Here is a 21,975-nt window from a genome sequence, read left to right on the forward strand (position 1 = left end):
CAGGGAAGACTTACTGAAGGAATTCCTAATGAGATTTTCATAAAGCTATGGGAATACAGTCAAGGGGCCTTGGGGCAGCAGAATGATCAGTCGAGCTATTTTTGAGGCCATTCAGGATGGGGGAGCAAGCTATTGGCGCCTGGAGACCCAAATCTGGTGTCACTGGCCATGCAAGAACCAGTTTAGTCCAGGAGGCTCCCAGTCTCTTCAGACTGAAGGGCCCTGGGTTCACTGTTCATGTTTGCACAGGGCCCTTCTCCTGCAGTCTTACCAGACCGTACCTCTATTCAGCCCCAGATTCCTGCAAGGACAGATTTTGCACAGTATCATTGCCAGAGTCATAGTGAGTTCAATTCAACATCAAAACATAAATCGTCCATTTCTGTATTTTCAAAAACCAATTTTAAAATCAAGAATTGAATCTAAAAACAATAACCTTTCTAATCAGTGATACCAGAGAAAGTCAATATACAGAAAGAATGAAAACTGTCATGCCTTCTTATCTTCTTATGTAAAGCAGTGCCATTACTAGATTGGACCGAAAGTCCACGTCAGTGACAGACTGCAGTGTGACCCACAGGCTTGAGATTTACTGATGCCCTTTAATCAAGTACACTAACGTTTCTTCAACTGTTCATTGTCTTCCTTTTTCCTTACATTGGGGGATCACGCACCGCTTCATCCATGTCAGCTTTAAGATGTGAAAGACAAAAAGCAACTCCCCAAATCCTGGACCACAGTTTAAGTGGAATGTGATTCTTGGGATTACTGACAGCTGATTTCCAAAAAAAAAAAAAAAGGTCACACAACCGTGCTGGAAGGTACAGACTCAGGAAATATGACCGGTTCGGGTGGAGAAAGTGATTCAAGATCTCTGAACACGGGAAAGCCATATGACAAGAAGTCTTTTCCCTAACTTTCATCGTCTGTGTTCACCTCCTGATTAAGCTCCCTGACACTCCTTCAGCACCCCTCTGGCCCCTGCAATTTGCCCCAGCCATCAGAAACTCCTGGGTTAGAACCATTCGAGAGTCCTCCTGCTGCTTACCATTAGAGGCCCTGAGAAAAATCCAACACATCTATTTGTCCATATCTATCTACCTCATCTATTTCTTTTCTCTCTCTCTCCCTCTCCCTCTCTCTCCCTCTATTCTCACAGAGCACTGCAGTCAGTGCTTGGGAAACTACAATAGAGGTAAAAAATATAATCCCTACTCAAAGAACTTACAATCTAATGGGGGAGGTGGACACCAACTTATTTACAGGTAGGAGGCAAAAGAGAATAGAAAGGTGGATAAATGCCTTAAAGAGATGTCTAAATAGTAGAGCAGGTAAAAATCGAGTGTACAAAAGTGCTATGGTTGGCTATGAGCATATTGATGCTGAGGTAGGGGTAGGAGGGGTATGATCCGAGGAGAAGAAAAATAATTAGGGAAAGCCTCCTGGCGAGGTAGCATTTCAGGAGGGCTTTGAAAATCATGAGAACCATAACCTGGCGGACTTGAAAGGAGAGAGAGTTCAAAGCAGGGGGATGGGTAGGAGCGAAGGTGTTGGAGGTGAGAGAAGCAAGAATGAGGGACAGTGAGAAGGTTCACTTAGGTGGAATGGGTGAAGGGGTCAGCTAAGTAAGAAGGTGAGAGCAGGCAGAGCAGCACAGCCATTCCAGGAGCTACAGCCCTGCCAGCTCCAGGGTGGAGGAATGAGGAGGGGCAGAGATGGGGGGGGTAAGTGGGGTACAACCTGGCACCAAAAGCAGTGAGAGCAGCCCAGTAGCTCCAGCCCCACTTGAAGGGGCCCTGGGAAGGATTGCTCCTCAAGCCCTTCAAAGCAGGAAAGAGACCTGGAGTGAAAGAGAAGCTGGTTATGTGGAGTCTCAGGAGATGTGTCGGATGGGCAGCGGCAGGACTCAGGAGTGGCAACGCCTCTGTCGTCCTTTGGAAGAGTGCAGACCCAGCAAGCTGTCAGACCCAGGCAGAGGCTACATCACGGTGGCAGTTCCCAGCCTCCCATCTCCAGGAGACTTGGGCAGTGGCTCCTCCTCCCGTGGCTCATTCATCTGCCCAAAAAATTTGGCCAACTGTGTGGCCCTGAGCCCCTTCCGGAAGTGGCAGGCAAAGAAGGCATAGAGCACAGGGTTGAGACTGCTGCTGAAGAAGGCTAGGGCTGTGGCCAGAGGCCTGTGGGCCTCCACCGCCTTCTGCAGAGAGAGGGCCAAGGCTGCAGCCGAGGGCTCCAACAACAGGGAAGAGATGACTGTGAGGTTGCAGATGTGGAAGGGAGCCCAGCACACGAAGAAAGCCACTACCACAGCTGCTACCAGCCTCTCCGCCCGACCGCCGCGTGGAGATCTGACCTGTCGGACCCCGCGGGCCACGCAGGTGGAGCACACAAGCAGGATGGAGAGAGGAAAGATAAAGCCAAACAACGTCTCTGTCACGTTGACTGCCAGGCGCTGGGCCCCGCTATCGTACACCTGCCTGGGACACCGGCCCTGCCCAGATGGCTCCACAGGAACGAGGAACACAAGGACGGGGCCAGCACACCCTGCGGCCAGGGCCCAGGTGGCCCCCACCACTCCTGAGACCACCTTCGGCCTCTGCCACTGCTGCCAGGCCAATGGGCACCGCAGGGCCAAGCAGCGGTGCAGGCTGATGAGGGTGATAAGGAAGACACTGGCATACATGCAGAGGTAGACGAGGTAGGTGACCAGGCGGCACAGCCCCGAGCCCAGCACCCAGTGGCCACCGAAGACAAAGATCCAGAGGGGCAGCGTGAGCAGGGCCAGGAGGTCAGCCACGGCCAGATGCAGGAGGAGGCGGATGGTGGTGGAGTGCTGGCGGAGCTGGGCCACGATGGTCCATATGACCAGTGCGTTCCCAGGAATCCCCACCAGGAAGCAGACCCCGAGGAACAGGCGGAAAACCAAGATGACTTCGGCCCGAAAGGTGGCTGGGAGGGCTGAGCTGCCCACTGTGGTGGTTGCATTGGAAAAGGCCATGCAGTCACCTCCTGCTGGTCCACGGCAGGGAGGTTGGAGGAGGGGAAAGGAGGCAGAGCTGACTTCCGGGCAGCTGAGCCGGGCCTTCTCTCGGCGTCCTTCCGTGGAGGAGAGGCACAGTCCAACTACAAAGAGCTCTGCTCTGTCCACAGGAAGAGATTCTGGCTGCAGATGCTCCAGCCCGGAGATTTCGCTGGCCAGGAGAGAGACACTCTGGTGTGGTCGAAGATGCTGTGGTTGAGGGGGAAGATCATCTGGACTCAGTCATTCCACCCCTCTGAGGGGACTGGCGGAGGGGAAGGGTGTTTGAATTGGCTCTAATGTTGACGGTTCTCAGGAACGTGAACTTTCTCTCAGTTCCCTCTCCACCGGATGCTGTTCTTTGGGTGGCTGGGATCCAGGGGACAGAGAGAGGGGTGAAAGTGATGGGGGTGAGGGAGTGTCTTTTTTCTGGGCAACTATCTCTGCATCCAGCCCGGGTGTGAAGTGGGACAGTCAGTAGTCCTGGGGCTCATTGATTATTCCCAGGACCTTCTCATCTCCCCATCTACAGCTACAAGAGAACTTCTGGGCCACCTAAACACTTGGGTAGTCATGCCTCCCTCAGCACTTGCATAGCTTTAAATGCCACGGCTTCCCCCTCTCTGAGATTGATCTGAGTGTCCGTCTCCTCCATTAAGTTGTAAGGTCTTTGAAGTCAGAGATCGTATCTATTAACTCTTTTTTATTGTACTTTCCCAAATGCTTCTTCCAGAGCTCTGCACACAGTAAGTTCTCAATGAGCACTATTGCTTGATCGATTTCCCCATCACCAGCAAGAAGGGTTTTCTGAATCCATACAGGTCTAGACAGGGCCACTCAAATAGGTCCATCCTGCTCTCCCCACCCTTCCCTGCTCCCACCCCAACTTTATCTCACCCTCCTGGGCCTTACCTCACCCTGCCCAGTCCTGCCCTCCCTGTGACTCCTTGCTTGCTTCTCTCTGTCTTGCTCTATCTTATACAACTCTGTTCCAACTTGCCCTCTCCTCCAGGAGTTCCCAGCCTGAACTGGGTGACTTTGACAGAGAGATACAATGACAACCAGAGACCCACACAAACTCTAATCAATAAATGAGTTGAGGTCACAGATGATTAGTGCTTAGGGTGAGGTGGACCTGGCAGAAGAGGTGGGAGGGCACTGTTCAGTGATCTCCCCAAATCAGGAGGAGGAGGGCTTATCAGAGGAGGGGAGAGAGGGTGAATTGGGCACGGGCGGTACATCAGGCACAAATGCTACCCAATTACGTGCCTCCTTCAGGTAGGGCTACCCTTCTCCTCACCCTGGGGTTTGGGGCAGAGGGTGGTACTGAGGATAAAGGTTTGGAGTGAAGAGCAGGAACCAGGCATGGGTGAGGAATTTCCTCCTGCTTCATATCTGACAGACCACCACTCTCCCCATCTTCAAAACCTTATCAAAATCACATCTCCTTCAAGAGGTCTTCCTGACTAAGCCCTCATTTCCCCTACTCCCTTCCCCTTCTGTATCATCCTTGCAATTTAATTTGTACCCTTTATTCACCACACCCTCAACTCTACAAACACTTGTGTCCATACCCATAATTTATTTTAAAGTCTGTCTCCCCACCTAGAATGTAAACTCTTTGTGGGCAGGGAATAGGTCTACCAACTCAGTTGTATTGTACTCTCCCTAGCACTTAGTACAGTGCTCTGCACACAGTAAATGCTCAATAAATATAATTGATCCACTGGCCCACGCCACTCTTTTCCTATTGCCTGTTTGTTTGTCTGCCTGGTTCTCTAGACTGTAAATTCATCTCTAGTCTGTAAGCTCGTTATGGGCAGGGAATATGTCTGTTTATTGTTGTATTGTACTCTCCCAAGTGCTTAGTACAGTGCTCTGCACACAGTAAGCACTCAATAAATACGATTAAATGCATAGTTCCCCAACTGGCCTGCTATGCAGGTAATACTTCCTAATTCTCTTCTTTCAGATCCAATCCCAGCTTCCCGCTCCACTGGGACTTCCCTCTGGGGGAAGCCCCTCTGTTTCTGCCGGAAGCCTGGGACGTCTGATCCCACTTCACTTTATTTCAGCCCCGGACCAATCGGCTTTATTTCTCTAAAGGTCAAATGAGGCCTCAAATGCCCTGCCCATCTTGCTTTGAGGAAAACTCCAGAGCAAGTTAACTCTAGGCAGTGCCAGGGAAATCAACCAGTCTGTTTCTTTATTTTCCATCTGCATGCTTAGCGTGCAGTAAGTGCTCAATAAATATGATTGATTGAGAAGCAGCAAGGCCTAGTGGGAATCAGAGGACCTGAGTTCTAATCCTGTCTCTGCCAATTGTTCGCTATGTGACTTTGGGCAAGTCATTTAACTTCTCTATGCCTCAGTTTCCTCATTGTAAAATGGAGGCTAAATAGACATTCTCCCTCCTACTTAGACTAAGAGCCTCATGGGGAGCAGGGATCATGTCCAAATTGCTGTGTGGTGACTGCCCTCAGAGGCACACACCCACAAAAGTATGGATATGAATGTAAACCACTTAACTAAACCAATCAGGCACTATGGACCGACAATAAGCCTGAAGAAAGTTGAATTACTCAGGCTGTGTCAGATGGCCAAGGTTCATGGGAGAGGGAGATGGAGTACCCTAGGAAATTAAGTGGTGATGTAAGCAGGGACCAACCCTGATTCCTAGGGAGACAGACCCTTGTGGGGAAGTTGTTGGGGTAGGGTGGTCCAGTCCCATCTCCAGGTCTCAATTCCCCTTCTGAGCAATGGGGAATAATACTCCTCATTAGCAGGGGGTGAGACCCTGGAACCTTCCCGAGGGGATTGAACCTTCCCAGGAACCAGAGGTGGCCACTGATTACAAGGACATGACCATGAGGCTGCACAGCTTCCAGCTTTATTGAAGGTCACGTGATGGGGTTTCAGTCCTTTACCCCTTTCTACCGCCTCCATCTTGGGCAGAGGGAACGCAGCTAATCCGAGTCTGTAGCAGACCAGCAAGGTTCGCTGGAGCTGACATGAGGACTCTGGGCTACAGTGGGATTATCAAAGACACCGTCCGGGGACTCTGGCCCAGAATTCTCGGCTCCTGTTTCTCCCATCCCGGGGGTCGAGTGCACCTGGACGCGCTTCCTCCGCAGGCGCAGGCCAAAGCCAATGCAAAGTTTGAAGCGGACCGTCTTGGAGTTTAAGCTCTGGCCCGGGGGCCAGGGCTGCAGCTGGGGAAAGACCAGGAGCCTAGCCGCCGGCTGGCGTCTGGCCAGATGAGTAGTGGGGCTCTGGAACTGACCACAGGATAGGCACACTGGGTAAGCCAAGATGGGTGCCGCTTCCTGGCGGCCACTCCATAGCTGCTGCATCAACAGGAGCCTCAGGTCGCGGGAAATGCGCCGGCGGCCGAGCGACTCCACCAGGCTTGCGATCAGGGTGGTGGGATCCCCGAGGTCCTGGAGCTCCCCGATCTCCCAGGGCTCCTCCCCACAGGCGCAGCAGCCGTAAGCCCCTCGCTGCTGACCGGCCTCCGGGCTCTGGTACTGGAGCCCCTCCTGCCCCATGGGGCTGGCCAAGGGACTGTCGGAGAGTGGAAGAGGCTGAAGAGGAGGAAGCTGATCTTGCCGAGGGCAAGGTACCAGGGGGGATGGTGCGATCTCATGCTGGGGGTCGCCAGCCTGGGGTGGCATCTGCGAGAGACTCGAGTTGGATTCCAAATTTGGGGCTGGCTCAATCTGCAGAGGTAGCTGGTTTGTGCCTGAAGATTGCACCTGCAGGAAATGGGAGAGAGAGGCACAGGGTCTGAGAAACTTGCATTGATAGTGGTGGTGGTGGTGGGAAACGTGGGGGTGAGGGAGGGCCCGGAGATCGAAATGCATCGGGTGCGGGGGGAGGAGACCCAGAGACCGAAATGCATCAGGGCTGAGAGGGAAGTCTGCAAACAGAGGAATTTAGTAGGGTGGCAGTGGCTGAGGTGGAGAGACCTGAGACGGTGGGGGTTCACTGGCCAGAAAAGCTTGGGATGGCGGCGAGTCCAGGATTGAAGGGACCTGGGTCTCGATATGGCGTTCTGGGTTCTGGAGGGCCTCGGAGCTGAGCAGCTGCAAAACTTGGGGACTCCGGTTCTGGGCAGGGCCCGGAGATGGCAGGTAATGCCAAGCTAGGGAAAGGGGCAGGACCCCGGTGCAGCAGCCGAATCTCGGGCCTGGCTTGGGTTGCGCTCCTCCAAGGAGCCGGAGCTGTGACTGGCTCTCCAATTCCTTTCTCTTGCACTTTCTGGGTCGCTGCTCTGGGACTCGCTCCTCTGGGCAGGCCTGTTGGTTTTGGGAGTCAAGTGTCGAGAAACGGCGGAGCAGGCAAAGAAGACGCAGAAACAGTAACCTGCTGGCAAAGACCCGAGGACCCCAGGCAGTTGGCCCAGATTCCTAATGCCACCACGCCAATTTCAGGATCATCTATGTTTCTTCCCCCATCCCTTCTCTCCTCGTTTTGGGCCCCATTCAACTTTCTTCCTCCTTGTGTGGCCCTCCCCTTCCAAACCTCTTTATTACTCACTCTAGGACTCCCCAAATCAGGCTCGTCAATTCTCCAGTGGGTCCCAAGAACGCAATTGCTGGAGGGGAGAGACAGAAAGAGAGTGCAAAAAAGGGAGAGACTGACCAAAGGACGAGGTCGTTAGGTGGGAAACACCGCCCCAGGGCCTGGTTCGAAAAAGGTGGAGGTGTCCAGGCGGCAGGGAAAAGAAAAGAGGGATTGAAGCTGAGTGAGGTTCGAGACTGCTCGGATAGCATAGGGAGAAAGAAAAAGTGGACCGAAGTTGTAGGTGATCTGGAGCCAGAGACCCTTACCAAATTGTTGATTCCTTTGTTTCCATTTCAGAGTTTTTGGTCCCAGGGGACGCTGGAGGAGAAGAGGAGCCAGATCACTGAGCTGCCCCGTGCCCAAACTCAGACCACCCTACCCTTAGCGCGCCCCCCGCTTGTTCTCTACTCTTTCGCCATCATCCTCATTCATCCCCATATATTCCTAATCCCATCTCCTCCCTCCCCCGCCCCATATTCTGCTCCCTTGGGGCCCTCAAATCCCAGGTCCCCTGCCTTCTTTTGCCGGAGCTCAAGAAATATTTCAAATACAATAAGCAGGATTATCCACAGCAACAAGAAGCGAAAGATTCCGGAGTTCATGAGGTTTTCTTCCTGAGGTAGGGGCCTCCTCTCCGGCCCCATTCGGAGCTGCCAACTGCTGGCTGGCCCACAGCGCGGGGACTGCAGCCTTATGATGGTGACGTCATAAGGCCCCTATGTTGACTCACAAAGACCCATCACACAAGTTGCCCGAACAAAGCTCGAGTGTTTCTCACACAGAAAGACCCTCTTTCTGAATATCAATCGATGGTATTTACTGAGTGCTTACTATGGGCAGAACACTTTACTAAGCGCTTGGGAGTGTACAATGCAACAGAATTATCAGACACATTCCCTGCCCGTAACAAGTTTAAAATCTAGAGGGGGAGCTTACTTGAATCCTCCTGGATTTGTAGACTATTTTGAGACTCTTTTTATGGTATGTGTTAAGAGCTTACTATGTGTCAAGCATTGTTCTGAGAGCTTGGGTAACTGCAAGTTAATCAGATAGGGCACAGTCCCTGTCCCACATGGGGTTCACAGTCGAAGTAGGAGGGAGAACCAAATTGAATCCCCATTTTGCAGTTGAGGAAATTGAGGCACAGAGAAGTGAAGTGACTTGCCCAAGGTCATAGGGCAGGCAAGTGGTAGTGCCGGGATTATTAGAACCCAGGTCCTCTGGCTCCCAGGATCCTGCGTTATCCATTCAACCATGCTGCTTCCTGATAAAATGTGATTTCTCCACCTAGGGATATCTAGATTTTTGGCTTTATCCTGCAAATATTGGTGAAACTACAATTTTGGCCCAATTTGTTTTCAGTATGAGCATTTGAGACCAAGCCCATTAGAATTTGAAATAATCTAGTAACATTACTAGTTTCTCTAAAACTTATTACAGAAGATGAGCTTCTGAGTTCATTTGTCTTTACTCATTTATGGGAAACAGCTGTTTTTGGCTGCAAGGCCTTGCTCCAATGTTCCTATTGTTTCCTGCTCCAATCTGCCTAGTTGTGTGGGGGCCAGCTGTATGTTTTGAGGTATTGTTGGTGGGTTTTTATTTGCTGTTATTGTTCTTTGTGGGTTTTGTTTTTGCTTTCCCTTTGATTTTCACAAGAAAATGGAACACCCCCCACTGCACACACAAACACCCAACACCCAACCTGCAGCCCACAACCCCCCAGATAGACCAACATTATTTATCCGGACATCAGATTATCAGGAGAGGAGGAGCTGCTATTTTCCTGGTCTTTAATGTTATTTTGGTGGGGGAGGTTTCATTTCATGTTTTCTTGTGTATCCATCACCAATCTCCTCCACCCCCCTTATCCTTAGATTGTGAACCCTTTTAGGGGACAGGGACTGTAACTAATTCTCACCCATGCTCTTTTTTCCTAGCATATTGTTCAGTGCTTTGCACACAATAGGTACTTAATAAATGCTATTTTGTTATTATGCTGTTGGACCTGAAGCTTTGAGTACAAAGGACAACTATATGTGTATTGGTTTTATTAAGCAGGTGCTTAATAAATGGTTTTAATCATATAGAAGGAAGGGATAGTAATATTGGGAATGATGATGGTGACCATCTTGTTGCTAGGGATCATCACAATGGTGGTGGTGATGAAGATGATGGGGATAGGGGTCATTTTGCTATCTCCCATCCCTCACTCAGAGCTCTCAGAAGGAACGTGGGGGTCAAGAGAACCAATTTTCCCTCTCTAGGGTGATGTTCTTTTCATCATCATCATCATGTGAAGCCACGTGGCTCAGTGGAAAGAGCCCAGGTTTGGGAGTCATAGGTTCTAATCCCAGCTCTGCCACTTACCAGCTGTTTGACTTTGGGCAAGTCACTTAACTTCTCTGTGCCTCAATTACCTCATCTGTAAAATGGGGATTAAAACTGTGAACCCCACATGGGATGACCTGATCTCCTTGTATCCCCCCAGCGCTTAGAACAATGCTTTGCATATAGTAAGCGCTTAACAAATACCATCATTATTATTATTAGAGAAGCAGCATGGCTCAGTGGAAAGATCCCGGACTTGGGAGTCAGAGGTCATGAGTTTGAATCCTGGCTCTGCCACTTGTCAGCTGTGTGACTGTGGGCAAGTCACTTCACTTCTCTGTGCCTCATTTACCTCATCTGTAAAATGGGGATTAACTGTGAGCCTCAAGTGGGTCAACCTGATTACCCTGTATCTACCCCAGCGCTTAGAACAGTGGTCTGCACACAGTAAGCGCTTAACAGATACCAACGTTATTATTATTTATTGAGTGCTTACTGTGTGAGGAGCACTGTACTAACCATTTGGAAGAGTACAATATAACAATATAACAGATGCATTCCCTGCCCACAATGAGCTCACAGTCTAGAGGGGAGATATACATGAATATAAATAAATAAATTACAGGTATGTACATAAGTGCTGTGCGGCTGGGACGGGGGATGAATAAAGGGTGAAAATCAGTGCAACACAGAAGAGAGTGGAAGGAAAGGAAAAGAGAGCTTAGTCGGGGAAGGCTCTTGGAGGAGATGTGCCTTCAATAAGGCTTTGAATAATAATAATGTTGGTATTTGTTAAGTGCTTACTATGTGCAGAGCACTGTTCTGAAGTTGAAGTTGAAGGGGGGAGAGTAATTGTCAGTTGGATATGGAAAGGGTATCCCAGGCCAGAGGCAGGACGTGGGCAAGAAGTCAGTGAGATAGACAAGATCGAGGTACAATGAGTAGATTGACATTAGAGGAGCAAAGTGTGTGGGCTGAGTTGTAGTAGAGTACTAAAGTGAGGTAGGAGGGGGCAAGGTGATGGAGTGCTTTAAAACCTATGGTAAAGAGTTTCTGTTTGATGCAGAGGCAGATGGGCAACCACTGGAGTTTCCTGAAGAGTGGGGAAATATGGATTGAGCGTTCTTGTAGAAAAATGATCCGGCAGCAGAGTGAAGTATGGACTGGAGTGGGGAGAGACAGGAGGCAAGGAGGGCAGCAAGGAGGCTGATATAGTAATCAAGGCGGGATAGAATAAGTGCTTGGATTAACGTGGTAGCAGTTTGGAGAGGAAAGGGCGGATTTTAGCCACGTTGTGAAGGTTGAACCAACAGGATTTGGTGAGTAGGCGAGCTTGAGAGAAGCAGTAGGTCATCATCAACATCATCACGGCCAGCTTCAGACATTTGGTAGTCCAGAGGCTGCTCCTCAACCAAGCACTCTGCTGCTGCCATCTTAGGGGCAGGAGGACATGAAACCCTGGCCTCTGCCATTTTTTTGAGGGGTGGCACAGCTGCCATTGTCATTGGGGCAAAGAGGACGCCATTTTTTTGAGGAGCTGCACCACTGTCACCACCATGCCATGCTCTGAGGCAGTGTCTTCCCTCATTTAGTATTTGAAGTTGGCTCTGTTCATCATCATTGCGGTCAGTATTAATTGAACACCTACCATGAGCAAGGCACCATACTAGGTACATACAATAGAAATAAAACAAGCAGTCCCTGTCTTCAAGGAGCTCGTAATCTAATGGGGGAGACAAATGGACATAAAATACCAATATACAGTAGTAACAAGAATCAGAGCATGGATAGAAATGATAAAAACAGACCTGGGGAAATTCATAAATAAATGTGTGTATAAATGCTAAGGGGGTTGATAGGGTGACATGGCCTGGAAGATGGGGAATTTTCAAAGAATCCAGGAATCTTGGGAGTCGGACTGGAAATGGAAATCTGGGGTGAGAGACTGGTATGGGAATCAGAAGGGTAGCATGGCCTAGTAGAAAGGGCCTGGGAGTCGGAGGACTTTTTTTTTAATAAAAAAAGTATTAAGCGCGTACTGTGTGCCAGCACTGTACTAAGTACTGGGGTAGGTACAAGATAATCAGGGTGGACAGAGGACATGGTCCCTGTCCCACATGAGGCTCACAGTCTTTATCCCCATTTTCCAGATGAGGTAACTGAGGCACAGAGAAATGAAGCGACTAGCCCAAGGTCACACAGAAGACAAGTAGCATAGCTGGAATTAGAATCCAGGTAGGTCCTCTGACTCCCAGGCCATGTTTTTTCCAATAGGTCATGCTGCTTCCCTGGGTTATAAACCCAGCTCTGCCACTTGCCTGCTGTGCGACCTTGAGCAAGACCCTTAACTTTTCTGTGTCTCAGTTGCCTCATTTGTAAAATGGGGATTAAATATGTGTTCTTCCTCTTCCTTAGATTGTGAACCCCATAGGGGCCTGATTATCTTGTATCCACCTCAGTGCTTACTACAGTGCTTGCCTCATAATAAGTGCTTAAATTATTATGATTGGGGGGCTGGGACCTGTGGGACAGGGTTGGAATGAGGCTGGAGATGGGGTTTTAGAGAGAAGACTGGGAGGTAGATCCAGAGACAGGGCCGAGTTAGGGCTCTGGCAGGCCCTAGGCAGTGAAAGCCAGGGAGCTCCCAGGCAGAAGTCCATGGCCACTCCGCTCCCCAGATTGCAATTAGCACCATATACACCCTTTCTTCCATGACATTGCAAAGGCTACTTACACATGAGACAAGAGACACTGTGGAGGGAAAAGTGGAGGGAAAGGGTGCTGTTAAAATTGGCCAGAGAGCCAAAGAGTAGGAGAGTCAAGAGCTTTAGATGAGGCAGGAGATTGGATGCAACCACTGGACACAGTCCCATGAAACCACACCAACATGGTCCCTTGGGCCTGACAGCTGATGTGACTTTCTCGAAAGTGATCCTCATATTGGGCGGATTCCCCGGCTGATTTTTTTAATTGGAGGATTCTGCCAAACAAAAGTTGCCTGGAGGCTTTCTGCAGCTGAGGGAGTCATAACTTGGCAAGCCGCATTACCTTTTACCTGGCACAAGCTCAGCAGAAAAGTTGGGGAAGGAAAGCGGGAGAGAGCATGACCTTGGCTGGGGGGGGTGGGGGCTGCTGCCAAGCAGCCTTTGGAAATGAACACTGATGTGGGGGCCCACCTCGCCCCTCTTGACGGATCAGCCCCATCCCGATTCATCCACCTTTCAAAGGACCTATATGAGGGAAATAGTCCTGCCAGAGAAGTGGTGGCAGTGAATAGCAGCTCCACCAAGTTGCTCTGTGATGTCACATGAAAGGGGAAGCAACAAGAGCAGCTTCTGTTTCACATCCTTGCCTACCTCCTCCCTTCCCACACAAACATCCCCGACCACCATTTTCTGTTCTCCGGCTTCAAATCCACTTTCTCTTGCCTGTTGATGGTAGTAATGGCATAGGGCTCTGCCTGCACGGTTCCTCTGACAGGACGATCCGGCTACCAATGCAACAGGTGGGAGAGGTGCGGGAGGGCTTTATACTGACACACAAAGTTTCCAAGGCAGGTGGTGACAGGCAGGGAGCTTGGATGAGGTGTACTGACAGCCATCTCCTCTCACTCTTGCAGCCCCATTTCCCCTTGGAACATCTGTTCTCTGAGCAAGCCACGTTCTCCTCAGACCACTCTCTGGAAAAGGGCTGGATAGAATTCTCAGAGGTCATGAGAGGCCAGGCAGAGAGGGCAGTCCTGGGCCAAGGTAGCAGATCATAGGATCCAAAGGAGGGAGGGTTAGAACAGTGCTTCGCACATAGTAAGTGCTTAACAAATGCTATTATCATTATTATTATTATTATTATTATTATTATTATTAAGAGAACAGCTGGTCTACTGTCCTGCCTCTGGGCATGTGAATGCCTCAACCATCCAAATGGTGAATTGTCTTTAAAAATATTTATCCTATCTTTCATTTTATGGCATCACACATGTGAAATGTATTGTGCGCCCAGTGCTTGCCACCAACTAGTACAAGAGATCCAAGAATGTTTGAAAACACAGAAATCTGGCATGGAGCTGTCATATTGAAATCAGTACTACAGTTGAAATCCCATCTCCTCCAGGAGACTTTTCCTGATTGATCTCCCTCCCCCTTATTACCACTACACCACATCTGTGTCACCTAAGCACTTGGATATCCCCCGACCCCACTAAAGCACTTATGCACATATCTCTGCACTATTGCTTCCTCCTACCTGTTTTTAATTTTAGTGTATCCCCCCTGCTAGAGTGTAAGCTCCCTGAGGGCAGGGATCGTGTCTACTAAGCTCTGTTGTATTCTCCCAAGTACTTAGGTCATTCTCAGTCTCCTTCGCTAGCGCCTCCTCCCCCTCCCATCCTTTAACTGTTGGAGTTCCTCAAGGGTCAGTTCTTGGCCCTCTTCTGTTCTCCATTTACACTCACTCCCTCGGTGAACTCATTCGCTCTCATGGCTTTGACTACCATCTCTACGCAGATGACACGCAGATCTACATCTCTGCCCCTGTCCTCTCCCTATCCCTTCAGGCTCGCATCTCCTCCTGCCTCCAGGATGTCTCCACCTGGATGTCGGCCCGCCACCTAAAACTCAACATGAGCAAGACTGAGCTCCTCATCTTCCCTCCCAAACCCGGTCCTCTCCCAGACTTCCCTATCACCGCGGATGGCACGACCATACTTCCCGTCTCTCAGGCCCGCAATCTCGGTGTCATCCTTGACTCGTCTCTCTCATTCACCTCACGCATCCTATCCGTTACCGAGACCTGCCGGTTTCACCTTTACAATATCGCCAAGATCCGCCCTTTCCTCTCCACCCAAACGGCTACCTTACTGCTACGGGCTCTCGTTATATCCCGGCTAGACTACTGTGTCGGCCTTCTCTCTGATCTCCCTTCCTCCTCTCTCGCCCCGCTCCAGTCTATTCTTCACTCCACTGCCCGGCTCATCTTCCCGCAGAAACGATCTGGGCATGTCACTCCCCTTCTTAAACAACTCCAGTGGTTGCCTATCAACCTCCGCTCCAAACAAAAACTCCTCACTCTAGGCTTCGAGGCTCTACATCACCTTGCCCCTTCCTACCTCTCCCCCCTTCTCTTTTTCTACCGCCCACCCTGCACGCTCCGCTCCTCTGCCGCCCACCTCCTCACCGTCCCTCGGTCTCGCCTATCCTGCCATCGACCCCTGGGCCACGTCCTCGCGCGGTCCTGGAACGCCCTCCCTCCTCACCTCCGCCAAACTGATTCTCTTCCCTTCTTCAAAACCCTACTTAAAACTCACCTCCTCCAAGAGGCCTTCCCAGACTGAGCTCCCCTTCTCCCTCTACTCCCTCTACCACCCCCCCTTCACCTCTCCGCAGCTTAACCCTCTTTTCCCCCCATTTCCCTCTGCTCCTTCCCCTCTCCCTTCCCATCCCCTCACCACTGTACTCGTCTGCTCAACTGTATATATTTTCATTACCCTATTTATTTTGTTAATGAAATGTACATCGCCTTGATTCTATTTAGTTGCCATTGTTTTTACGAGATGGTCTTCCCCTCGACTCTATTTATTGCCATCGTTCTCGTCTGTCCGTCTCCCCCGATTAGACTGTAAGCCCGTCAAATGGCAGGGACTGTCTCTATCTGTTGCCGACTTGTTCGTTCCAAGCGCTTAGTACAGTGCTCTGCACATAGTAAGCGCTCAATAAATACTATTGAATGAACTATTGAATGAAACGCTCTGCCCAGAATAAGTGCTCAATCAATACTATTGATTGATTCATAGTCTTTACTCTCTTGATGGCCTGCTGGATGACCTTGCTTCAATTTCCTCATTGGTAAAATGGGATTGATAATGATGGTATTTGTTTAGTGCTTACTATTAATGATAGCTGCCTCTTCCAACCCTCAGAGGGATATTGTGAGGCTAAAAGGAAATAACTGATGGGAAAGCGCTTTGGAAAAATAGCGCTTTGAATAGCCTGACAAATTCAAGGTATTACCGTGATGATTACACTGTGGGACAAGACAGGGCTGAGGTTGCTGCTGCAGAAGACCAAGTGCTGACGTGCCAGCTCAGCTACTTTGGCTCCTCCAGGCCTAGGACTTTTCCACCTGTGCCAAATGTGAGTGTGGATGAAGAGAGAACATATACAAAAACACCACTGTGCTCAGTCTCTCCATCCTGCTCTTCCTCTGATGCCACACGTGTCAGATCCTCTTCCCTCCCCTGAAAGAGCCCTTAGCCAAAGAAGCGGCATGGTCTAGTGGATAGAGCACAGGTCTGGGAATAAGAAGGACCTGGATTCTAATCCCAGCTCTGCCACTTGTCTGCTGTGTGACCTTGGGCAAGTCGCTTCACTTTTCTGTGCGTATCTCACCTGTCAAATGAGGTTTAAGACTGTGAGCCCCATGTGGGACAGGGACTGTTTCCAACTCGATTTGCTTGTATCAATCCCAGCGCTTAGTACAGTGCCTGGCACATAGTAGGCACTTAACCAACACCACCACTTTTTTCAGAGGGGAAGAATGGAAGCATTGTTAGTGATGGGTTCCTACTACAACCCAGCTCACACACGTCGTTCACCTAACACCAACCTACACACTGTACCTCGATCTTGTCCATCTCACTACCGACCCCTTGCCTACATCCTGCCTCTGACCTCACCCTTCATATCCAAAAGTCTATCACCCTTCCTTCTTTCAAAGCCCTCTTAAAATCACATGTCCTCAAAGAGGCCTTCCTTGACTAAGCCCTCATTTCCCCTACTCCCCCTCCCTTCTGCATCCCCTATGCAATTGCTCCGGGTCTGGAACATTAGGGACTACATCCCTGCCATGGGAGGGGCAGGACCACTCCAGCCAGGGCACATAAGGTGGTGTGGGATCCACAGAACCAATTACTCACAGGTTTACTTTGGGGTGGCAGTGTTGCCTGCTGGAAAGAGCATGGGACTGGGCATCAGAACTGAGTTCTAGTCCCAACTCTGCCTCTGGAATGTTGTGTGACCTTGGGAAAGTCGCTTAACTGCTCTGTGCCTCAGTTTCCTCGCCTGTAAAATGGGCATAAACTACGCCCAAGTGCATTGTCCAGTGCTCTCTATACAGTAAGCTGTCAACAAAAAATACAGTTGATCTATTGATACCTATTCTCCCTACCTTTCATATTTTCTCCCTGCCTTTCAATCATATTTATTGAGAGCTTACTGTGTGCAGAGAACTGTACTAAGCATTCGGGAGAGTATAACACAACAATAAATTTTGTTTATTTTGTTTAATAGATGTACATCACCCTGATTCTATTTATTTGCCATTGTTTTTATGAGATGTTCTTCTCCTTGACTCTATTTATTGCCATTGTTCTTGTTTGCCTGTCTCCCCCCATTAGACTGTAAGCCCATCAAAGGGCAGGGACTCTCTCTATCTGTTGCTGACTTGTACATTCCAAGTGCTTAGTACAGTGCTCTGCACACAGTAAGCGCTCAATAAATAGTTTTGAATGAATGAATGAATGAATAAACAGACACATTCCCTTCCCACAATGCGCTTACAGTCTAGAGGGATGAGCTTACAGTCTAGAGGGGAAATGATGCAGAAGGGAGGGCAAATAGAGGAAGTGAGGGCTTAGTCAGAGAAGGGGGCCATGACAGGGATGTGATTTAGATGAGGGCTGGGAATCAGAAGGACCTGGGTTCTAATCCCTGCTCTGCCACTCACATGCTGTGTGACCTTGGGCATGTCTTGCGTGGCCTAGTGAAAAGAGCACGGGCTTAGGAGTCAGAGGTTGTGGGTTCTAATTCTGCCTCTGCCACTCGTCAGCTGTGTGACTTTGGGCAAGTCACTTTACTTATCTGGGCCTCAGTTACCTAATCTGTAAAATGGGGATTAAGACTGTGAGCCTCACATGGGACAGCCTGATTACCTCGTATCTCCCCCAGCGCTTAGAACAGTGCTTGGCACATAGTAAGCGCTTAACAAATGCCATTATTATTATTTAACTTCGCCATGCCTCATTTCCCACATCTGCAAAAATGGGGATTCAACTTGTCATCCCTCCTACTTAGGCTGTGAACCCCTTGAAGGACCTGATTACCTTGTATCTACCTCAGTGCTTAGTATAGTGCTTGGTCCACATACTCAACAAATACCACAGTTATTCTTAGGAAAGGATGTGCTTTGGTAGATTTGAGGGTGGATTTGTGATTTCACATTGAGTCACCAATTTCCCCCAAAGACATGATGGTTGTCTCAGTTCAGTTTTCTACTTCTTTGTCTACTGATGGTTGCATCATTGGATAGTGTGCTGCCTAGGTAGATGAACTCAGAGACAACTTTCACCTCTATTTTGCCAGTGAACCTTCATCTCCATTCAAATGGCCCCCACCTTGGTTCTGGCAATTGTCATATCCCTGCTTGACTCCTGTAACTGCCTCCTCGCTGATCTTCCTGCTTTCACTCTCTCCTCTCTCCAGTGCACACTTCACTCTGCTGCCTGGATCATTTTTCAAAAATAACATTCTGCTTACATCTCCCTACTTCTCAAGAATCTTCACTGGTCACCCATTCCTCTCTGCAACATAACAGAAACTCCTGATCATTGGTTTCAAGGTATTCCATCCACTTTCTCCCTCTTACTTCTCCATGCTCTTCTCTGACTCCTCCTCAGTTTGCACTCTTCATTCCTTTCAAGATAAGCTACTTAACTGTGCCTCAATCTTGTCTCTCCTTCCTCTGACCCCTCGCTCATCCACCGCAGGGGCAGTGGTGGCAGAAGTTGTGGACAGGAGGGAGGAGGGAGCGAGTGGGCCATCAACACCTCCTTGGCCCCGGAAGCAGCACGACGGCGGGGCTCGGAGTGGGGTGGGGGGGTCAGAGAGTGTGGCAAGGCACTCAGTGGGTAGCTAAGTGACTGGGCGGGTGGTGAGGTGTGGATGGAGGGGCTGGGCTGACCCGGGCCAGGTTGGAGAGGTGCCCTGTAGGGCCATCGTGTCAAGTACAGCCCACTGCCCTGCAAGGCTAGCTCTCCGCATGTCCATCACAGTGGGAAGTCCGGCGCAGCCATGGCAAAGCTAGGTTCAGTACCTCTGAACTGTTCATTTTGGGACACCCACGCTGCCTCTTATCTGCTTACCAGAGTCATGTTCCAGTCAGTCTCAGTTTCCTCTCACCACCATTAGGGAGACAGATATCTTCTACATCCCTTCCTTTGACTGCCTTCCTGCTCTTTCTTGCCTTTCAGTGTCCCATTTTCCCCTCAAAAGCACAGTTCCAACCTCCAGTGCTCCCTTCTCAGCTGGCTCCCACTCAGCTGGTTTTCTTTGCTCTAGCCCTCTCCCTCTCAGATTTTTTTCCAGTTTTATCTCCCATAAGGCTGTATTTCTCTGGGGGTTGCGGGGGGTGGGGGGATGGGGGGAGGTCCTTGTGCCCAGGTAAGAGGAGCTTGAGGAGCCTCTTAAAGGGAATTACCCAAATTCCTAGTCTCAGGAGAAGGTGGAGGAAGCTATCTTAGTCCACACCCTGAGGGTCATGTAGTCTGTCATCTCTGGGGACGGAGAGAGGCAGGCAGGGAGAGGTAAGAAGAGGAGGCAACATGCTCCTTTCTTTCCAGATTCATCCCTCTGTTACCGCCTATGTTGCTGCAGCACTGGGCACCTTAGCTATTTGGTCAGTGTGAGGGACCATGAGACCTAGTTACTGACTAGACTTTTAAGGCAAGTCTAGCTGGGAGGAGAGCCTAGCTGGGAGCAGAGAAGAGGTAAGTACAAAGAGGAGGAGGAGGAAGCTGCAGCTAGGAGAGAATTCAGAGTGGGAAGAGGGGCTGTGGGAGCTGATCAGAGCCCCAGGACTAGTTCCTGCCTTTCTTCCCCACTTTCCAGACCTGCCCAGTTCAGCATGGGAAAGCAGCAGGTAGGAATATGCATCTTATTTGTCCGTGGGATCCCAGAGTTTCTCTGTTCCTAAGGATGTGACACATCGTGGCTCAGTGGAAAGAGCCCAGGCTTGGGAGTCAGAGGTCATGGGTTCGAATCCCGGCTCTGCCACTTGGCAGCTGTGTGACCTTGGGCAAGTCACTAAACTTCTCTGTGCCTCAGTTACCTCATCTGTAAAATGGGGATTAACTGTGAGCCTCACGTGGGACAACCCGATTACCCTGTATCTACCCCAACGCTTAGAACAGTGCTCTGCACATAGTAAGCGCTTAACAAATACCAACATCCAACCCATAGAAACCTTGAGCAAATCACTTAACTTTTTTATGCCTCCATTTCCTCATCTGTAAAATGGAGGTTCAATACCTGTTCTCCCTCCAACTTGGACTGTAAGCCCTATGTGAGGCAAGGACTGTGTCCAACTTGCATCTATCTCAGTACTTGGTACGGTGCTTGGTACATGGTAGATGTTTAACAAATATCATTTTTTAAAATACCACTTTTATTATAGCTAGTATTATAAGATGGCTACAAGGAAAATCCTGACCCCTCTGAATAAGTTTGGGTTCAGCTTTCCCTCTCAGGACTTAAAGGGTGGACATGAAAACAGGACCACCCTGTTCAGGGAATGGGCAATCTGATGAAACCCTGCGGTGAGGGAGTGGGCCAGCCCCACCCCCACCAAGAGATGAACCAACCGCTGCATGCCCAGCCACTAAAACCACAGATTTAACTTCCTTTTCTCCTCATGAAATGGAAGAAACTGAAACTTTGTCGGCCTTCTTGGCTAGAACTGGGATTTCACTCCTAGAGCTCATGGCATTTCAGAGCTAAAATGGGGGTTCACAAAGTTCAAGAGAAACTCCTGCCTTCTCTGCACGATTCCACAGCTCATGGAAGGGGTCCGGAAGAAAAGGGTAGGGGGCTAGGACCCCAGAACTTCAGGAAGAGCCCCAAGCTGTGGAATGGTGTGTGTTGGGGGTGGGGAGGGGCAGTGTTGTTGTGGAGACATAATCCTTTCTGGGAAGATGCCAGGAAGTGGGAGTGGTTTTGAGCTCTTTCCTCATCATGTCTTTTGGCGGCTGTCAGGCTCCTCAGATAGCCCTGAGGCCCTGGTAAGGCTCTTGAGCATGGAAGTGAGGGGGAGGAAAGGGAGAGTTGTTTGTTGTGGTGGTTTCATGTTCACGTTCTGGAGAGCATGTGCGTATCTCCCCCACCCACCCTCCCCAATTCCTGGGCGTCCAGCCCTGTGGACTCCTCTCAAGGTTTCATTGCCAGATGTGCTCTCTGCCCTTTGGCCTCTCTGTCCTGTGTTCAGCACGCAGCTGACTTAATGCACTATCTGATACTTTCTTCTTTCCTTTTTAGCCCTGCTCAGATCTCATCATCTCCCTGGGGCCTCAGCCTTCCTGGTGAATCTGAAGGAACGGAGAAGACCCACCTGGCCCCCTGGTCCCCTCCCTCCCTGACAGGGCCCCTGTTGCCCCTAGCCCCACTACTGCTCTCCCTGAAAGACTCCCTGAGCTGAGGCCCCAGGAAGGGGAGTGGGAGAGCAGGACTCTGAAAGGGCACGCCTGGCTCTCCTTCTCTGGCTGTTGATTCCAAGAATATTTTCTCAGGGGAATGCTGTCCAATAATATTCCCCTGCTCAGGCCCTGTGGAGCAGGGGGAAAGCTGGAGACTTGGAGAGCCTGTAACTGACTGCTCCTAGAGTCTCAGGCCGCAGCAGAGGCCCAGTCTTTAGGACTGAGGGGGAAATGGCAGGTCTGGATGTGGCAGAGACTAATTGTACATTTGGGCAGAATGACCAGGTCCCTTGGAGAGAGGACCACCAAAGCCCCCACTTAAAGGGCCACCTGTCCCCCAAGTCCAGGTAGGATTACCCTGCCACTGTCAGTCCAGGTCCTGGATCACACTTCGCTGTTCTTAGCCAGGAGAGTGGGTGGATATTGGGTAGTCAAGAGCTCTTCTCTCTCCTGCACCTGCCTCTTTCTCTCTCTCTCCCCTGCCTCTTTTCCTTTCCCCCATCCTTGTTCCTCTCCCTCTATTCTCCTGAACTGTGCCTTTTGTAATTGCTGTTAAGGAATATGATCTCCTGGGCTAACGGTGTTCTTGCTATTTTGCTCTCTT

General features: G+C 50.1%; 2 protein-coding genes across 6 annotated transcripts; both read right to left on the minus strand.

The window, feature by feature from the left end:
- Positions 1-1,978: 1,978 nt before the first annotated feature.
- Positions 1,979-2,998, minus strand: LOC100681590 (C3a anaphylatoxin chemotactic receptor-like). The gene has a single exon (XM_029051099.2). The coding sequence runs from the start codon at positions 2,996-2,998 to the stop codon at positions 1,979-1,981; it is 1,020 nt and encodes a 339-aa protein (XP_028906932.1).
- Positions 2,999-5,887: 2,889 nt separating this feature from the next.
- Positions 5,888-8,274, minus strand: PRR30 (proline rich 30). Of its 5 annotated transcripts, none has more exons than XM_029051581.2 (5): positions 8,137-8,274; positions 7,852-7,903; positions 7,559-7,616; positions 6,988-7,387; positions 5,888-6,774 (listed from the first exon to the last, which is right to left on the minus strand). In XM_029051581.2, the coding sequence occupies exons 1-5, from the start codon at positions 8,227-8,229 to the stop codon at positions 5,986-5,988; spliced, it is 1,392 nt and encodes a 463-aa protein (XP_028907414.1). In that variant the 5' UTR covers positions 8,230-8,274; the 3' UTR covers positions 5,888-5,985. The 5 variants fall into 5 exon arrangements, with proteins under 5 accessions (XP_028907414.1, XP_028907413.1, XP_028907412.1 ...); XM_029051580.2 differs by having other exon boundaries at positions 6,988-7,384; positions 8,101-8,274; XM_029051579.2 differs by having other exon boundaries at positions 8,101-8,274.
- Positions 8,275-21,975: the final 13,701 nt, after the last annotated feature.

Source organism: Ornithorhynchus anatinus, chromosome X1 (genome assembly GCF_004115215.2).
Source record: "Ornithorhynchus anatinus isolate Pmale09 chromosome X1, mOrnAna1.pri.v4, whole genome shotgun sequence".
NCBI lineage: Eukaryota > Metazoa > Chordata > Mammalia > Monotremata > Ornithorhynchidae > Ornithorhynchus > Ornithorhynchus anatinus.

Bases quoted from the DNA above. Each gene is read 5' to 3' on its own strand.
- PRR30 (XM_029051579.2), bottom strand. From the start codon at position 8,229: ATGGGGCCGGAGAGGAGGCCCCTACCTCAGGAAGAAAACCTCATGAAC. The intron at 7,617-7,851 runs GTAAGGGTCTCT...TCTCCCCTCCAG, and splicing joins ACAAAGGAATCAACAATTTG to CAATTGCGTTCTTGGGACCC. The intron at 7,388-7,558 runs GTGAGTAATAAA...GGTCTTTGCCAG, and splicing joins CTGATTTGGGGAGTCCTAGA to CAGGTTACTGTTTCTGCGTC.
- LOC100681590 (XM_029051099.2), bottom strand. From the start codon at position 2,998: ATGGCCTTTTCCAATGCAACCACCACAGTGGGCAGCTCAGCCCTCCCA.